The sequence below is a fragment of the Chrysochloris asiatica genome, unplaced genomic scaffold (assembly GCF_000296735.1).
Source record: "Chrysochloris asiatica unplaced genomic scaffold, ChrAsi1.0 scaffold00220, whole genome shotgun sequence".
Classification (NCBI taxonomy): Eukaryota; Metazoa; Chordata; class Mammalia; order Afrosoricida; family Chrysochloridae; genus Chrysochloris; species Chrysochloris asiatica.
This window is the reverse complement of record NW_006408738.1, coordinates 3077646-3082842: the sequence shown is the minus strand read 5'-3', so window position 1 is coordinate 3082842 and position 5197 is coordinate 3077646. Positions and strand designations below refer to the sequence as shown.

General features: G+C 39.0%; 1 protein-coding gene across 1 annotated transcript in view; it reads right to left on the bottom strand.

Moving 5' to 3' along the window:
* The window catches only part of LOC102824291 (sulfotransferase 1C1-like), a 27478-nt gene that overhangs the window by 19785 nt on the left and 2496 nt on the right, over positions 1–5197 (bottom strand). Inside the window, exon 2 of the mRNA XM_006873031.1 lies at positions 3362–3490. Coding sequence (XP_006873093.1) covers positions 3362–3490 — 129 coding nt within the window. The remainder of the gene's footprint in view (positions 1–3361; positions 3491–5197) is intronic.

The following is a 5197-nucleotide window of genomic DNA, read 5'->3' as shown; positions in this document are numbered from 1 at the left end:
TCAATAACTTCATATGTATGCGAAAGCTGTACAGTGAATAAGGAAGACTGTAGAAGAATTGATGCTTTTGAGTTATTGTGTTGGAGGAGAATATTGAAAGTACCATGGGCTGCCAAAAGAACCAATAGATCCATTTTGGAAGAAGTGCAGCCAGAGTGCTCCTTGGAGGCCAGGATGACCAGACTTCATCTTTCATACTTTGGACATATTGTCAGGAGGTACCAGTCGCTGGAGAAGGATATCATGTTTAGTAAGGTGGAGTGTCAGAGAAAAAGAGGAAGACCCCCCAGCGAGATGGATTGGCCAAGTGGCAGCATCGATGGGCTTAAGCGTGGCAGCAATAGTGAGGTTGGCCCAGGATCAAGCAGGGTTTCGTTCTGCTGTGCATAGGGTTGCTATGGGTCAGTACCATCTCAATGGCACCTAACAACAACAACAACTTCCATGAGTGTTGATGGTAGATTTGAATACAATGAACTCTGTGATAACTTTAATCTTTTTCTCCATTTATGATGATACTATTTATTGGTCCAGTGGTGAGGACTTTTTTTTTCTTTACATTGAGATGTAACTCATATGCAAGGCTGTGGTCTTTGATCTTCATTAGTAAGTATTTTACTTAATAGGATACTTTAGCAAAATACTTGCAGTACATGATAGGTCAAGTGCAGAAAAATGGGATGAAAGAAATTGAAATAACATAAGCAATGTGGTAGGTATTTTTGATAATGGAGCCTATAACTTTTTAATGGCATGAGGAAAATTCCCAGAAGCTGGTCATACATAATGACCCTTGTAGGTCTCATGAAGTTAAGTGTCTTAAAAAGGGAGTATTACGGATAACATTCTCTGCTCACAGTGTAATAAAAGATATTGCACACAAAACTAAAAATATGAAAAAACCTTTCCACCTGGAAATTGAAAATAGCTCATAAAAATCTTTGTGGTAAACAAAACCCAAACCAAATTCATTTAAAACAGTGATCAGAGGAACATGTATAGCCCTAAACAAAAGAAAGAATGAGGGAAAATAAATGAATTAAATTCCCAACTTAAAAGCATTTAACAAAACCCAGTCTAAAAACTCTAGGCAAATGTCCTCAAACCGATGAAGAGCATCTGCGGAAGTCTCACAGCTAACACCATACTCAATGGTGATTTTCTCCTCCTAAGAGCAGGAAGAAGATACACATATCTGTTCTTATGAGTTCGGTTGCACATTGTACTGGAATTTCTAGCTGCTGCAATAAGGTAAGAAGAAATAAAGATTATCCAGATTAGAAAGGAAAAAAAAAAAATGTCTTTATCCACACAAGACGTGATGTCTACATAAGAAATCTGGTAGGATCTACAAAAAGGCCACTAGAATAATAAACCAGGGTGTAGGATACAAGGTAAAATATAAATATGAGTTGTATTTTTATATACTTACAAAATAGAATTGAAAAGTAAAATAAAAAAAATATTTACAATAGCATAAGAACAAAAATACAGTCAATTTTGGCAAAAGATATGCAAGATCTATATATGAAAACTACAATAATTAAAATCCTAAATAATTGGAGAGATAAATTGCATTCTTAGATCTGAAGACTCAATGTTTTTATTTTTTAAGAAATGTATTCATGAACAGATCCATTTAATTCCACTCAAAATATCAGAGGTCATTGTTTTCTTTAAACACTGATAAACGAAGCACCTAGAAGTTAAAATAACTAAGATCAGAACAATTTTGGAGAACTTATACTATCTGACTTCAAAAGTTACTATAAAACTGTGTGATCAAAACAGGACAGTATTTGGATAGTGAGAGCCATATGTTTGGAAGGAAGAGACTATTGAATCCAGATATATATCCGTATTTATAGGGCTGTATGGACTCCTGGTGTGGCACTGTAGAATCAGCACTGGACTGTGTGTGAATCACAAGGTTGACAGTTCAAACCCACCAGCTGCTCCTTGGAAATTCCATACAGGATCTCTATTGAGTTGGAACTGACTAACAGAACTGAATCACAACACTACTGTTCTTTGGTTTTTGACAGAGTTGTTATAGGAGAAAGGATATTTGTTTTTCAACAAATGGTGCTAGATTAATCGGTTCAACCAATAACATATTTCTAATACATATTGTTGTTTTGAACTGTCAAGATGGTTCCCACCCATAGTCATTATATATGACGGAGTAGAACCGCGCCAGAAAGTTTCCTGGTCTGCAGTCCTCATGGTTACAGGAGGTGATCAATGGCCAGATCTTTACTTCCCTGGAGCTGCTGGTGGTTTCTAACTGTAGCCCTTGTGCCTAACAGATGAGTGTTTAACATTGCACTGCCTGTGTTTCTAAGACATTTGTCAGGGTTGTTACTAACTGCTATTGACTTGTTTCCTACTCAATGTGACTCTGTATAGGGTTTCCAAGGAGCAGCTGGTGAGTTTGAATGGTCAACCTTGTGATGCAAACTGACCTTGTGGTCCAATGCTTTACCCCACAGCACCACATCAGTAAGCATTATTATTTTACAAAGGAAGAAACAAAAGGCTTGGAGAGATTCAATCATTTATTTAAGGCCACCCAGGTAAGAATTCAGACTAGCATTTGAATGTTGACTCTAGATTCCAAAGCTCAGGTCTCTTTCACCATAGAGTTGTCTCCTACTGCAAAAGCTACCACTACTTGTTACTGATCAATTTATAAAAAAATACATCATTCGTTCCCAGTTTGATGACAGAATTTTCTAGGATGCTGGCTATGCCTCATATTTCTTAGTGTCTTTGGTGTGAAATCAAATATTTGTTATCATGATCCTATATGTAATGTAGGATGAGTACTGGACTGCTAACCACAAAGTCTGCATTTTAAACCCACCAGCTGCTCCATGGGAGAAAGATGAGGCTTTCTCTTCCCATAAAGGTTTACAGCATCAGAAACCCTGAATGAGTCAGAATAAGTCGGTCAGTATGAGCTGTAGCCGTGTTTCCTTGACTTTCTGGTAGATAGGCTATAGATAACGTATATTCGAAAACAGATTCTCCTGAGAGGCTAGCATAAGGATACAGGATATGGTTGTGAATCACCGGATGCTACTAGTCCTCCATCCTCCATCCACTGGATTCTTTCAAGCGCCAATCAACAGTAGGGAATACGCTTTCTGGAGCTATTGGATCATACCTTTTAGGAAAGAAATCTGAAGTCTTTTCTCAGGAGAAGTAAATATTTTGATCTGACATCCTTCAAACACCTGCCCAGTGTCCACTGAAAATATTTTCAAGAAGGCTGATTATGAAAATTATTCCCCTTCTAGATTCAGGCTGGCCCAGAATGGTGATTTCAGCCCTGTTGGTGTTAGCTGGGAAGACTTACCTGAGTTGAGGGGTGGGGGAAGCGTCCACTCAATGAAAGGCTGTCGGTCAAACGTGCTGGCCCTCTGGCACTTCTCCACATCCCCGTCGTTTTGGATCATGTCCACGATCTCCTGTGTCCAGGTGGTGCCTAGAAGCATTCCGCATTCTTAGTTCCACGCACTCACTTACAACTTGACTGTATCATTAATGAGTTATTTATTTCATTAAATTCACATGGCTGGAGTGTTGTGTAACTCAGCTCCCATTGTCAACTCCTCTGAAGACCCTTGCACGATGCCTAGGATGAATGGTGGCTCTGTGCTGAGCATCGGTGATTCTCTGTACTCATCGTCATTTCCTGTTTACACATGGGGATGCTTTGAAAATTCATGACAAATTCCATTGCCCAGAGTCTTTTTGACCCTTCTCATATTTGCCTCTTTGTGATACTGAGAGTTCCATGGATATCGGGATTTTATCCTTTTTCTTTTTCTTTCTGTTTATCCCCAGTATCTAGCAAAGAGCTTTACACACAGTAAATGTAGCTACAGCCAATGACTATTGAATTGAATGAATGCTGTTCTTGTTAAGTGTGGTGGAGTCAATTCCAACTCTTAGTGACCCTGTATAGGGTTTCTGAGGAATGGCTGGTAGGTTTGAACCATGGACCTCATGGTTCAAATGAATCTTATGGTCCAGTGCGTATTCTACAGTGCCACGCCAGGACTCCATGAATGAATGCAGGGAGATACACAAATGAATTAGGCATAGTCCATGCTTTAAACAAGATTAGAATCCTTTAGGGAAAAATAATGTATGGCAAAGACTACTTCTTATCTAGGTAGTATCTGTTCTTATCCTTACCCTTCCATCAGTGTGTCTTCATTTTGAGCTGAAAGACTGTGTTTTCATCATTCCTTGGAGTTAGATGTAGCTACAAATATCAGTAAATTCTGGGAGGTTGTCTGTAAAGGCATGGGACATGACCTTATCCCTCTCTTTCTACTCTTGATGTTTGGGATGTGCATATGATGAGTCATTGGAGACCATAGAAACAATAGGGACCTTTGAAGATGCTGGAGCAGAATGTTAGAAGGAACAGGGTCTTTGATAACCAATACCGTCTCCATTTCGGCTCTGAATCCAACCTCAGTCATCTTGTTCTTTTGTTAATATTTTAGATTTTCTGACATTTACTATTAAATTGAATTCTAACAGAAGAGGATTATAAATGGGCATATAGTAAGTAGCCAAAGGGGTGGACTGTGGCAGAGAGTGTTAATTATCTACCAAATATCCACTTTCCTCTTTACCATTTTTGCAACCAAGTCTAAACTTAACTTATATGTGATACATATAAACAAGTCCGTTAAAAAAAAACACAGCAAATGATACAGAGTCATACAGTATCAGACAATACTGTATGAAAAAGTGCTACAGTTCAGAAAATGAAGGCTGACTTACTAATGAAGGCATCTGGTAAGACTTAGTTGAGGAGATTTGTTTCGAACAAAGATTTAAATCAGGACAAGAATGTCGTCTCTAGAAATGAGGCTTGTGTACCAGGTGGGGGAGCATCAAGAGTTAGGATACAGGCAGTCTCATGACATTTGGAAGGGGTAAGGGGGCTTATCGGAACCTAAGTGGTTGTGGGGATGTTGGGGAACTGAAGGTGGGTATGGGAGTGGTGGAATAACCCTACAGGTAGTTTTACCCTGTCACCTGGGGTCGTTGTGAGATGAACAATGATTTGACAGCAACTAACAGCAACAATATGCTACATAGACTCTATAGATATAGTACGGAACTCTGGTAGCGTAGTGGTTATGAGTCGGGCTGCTAACCTCAAGGTTGG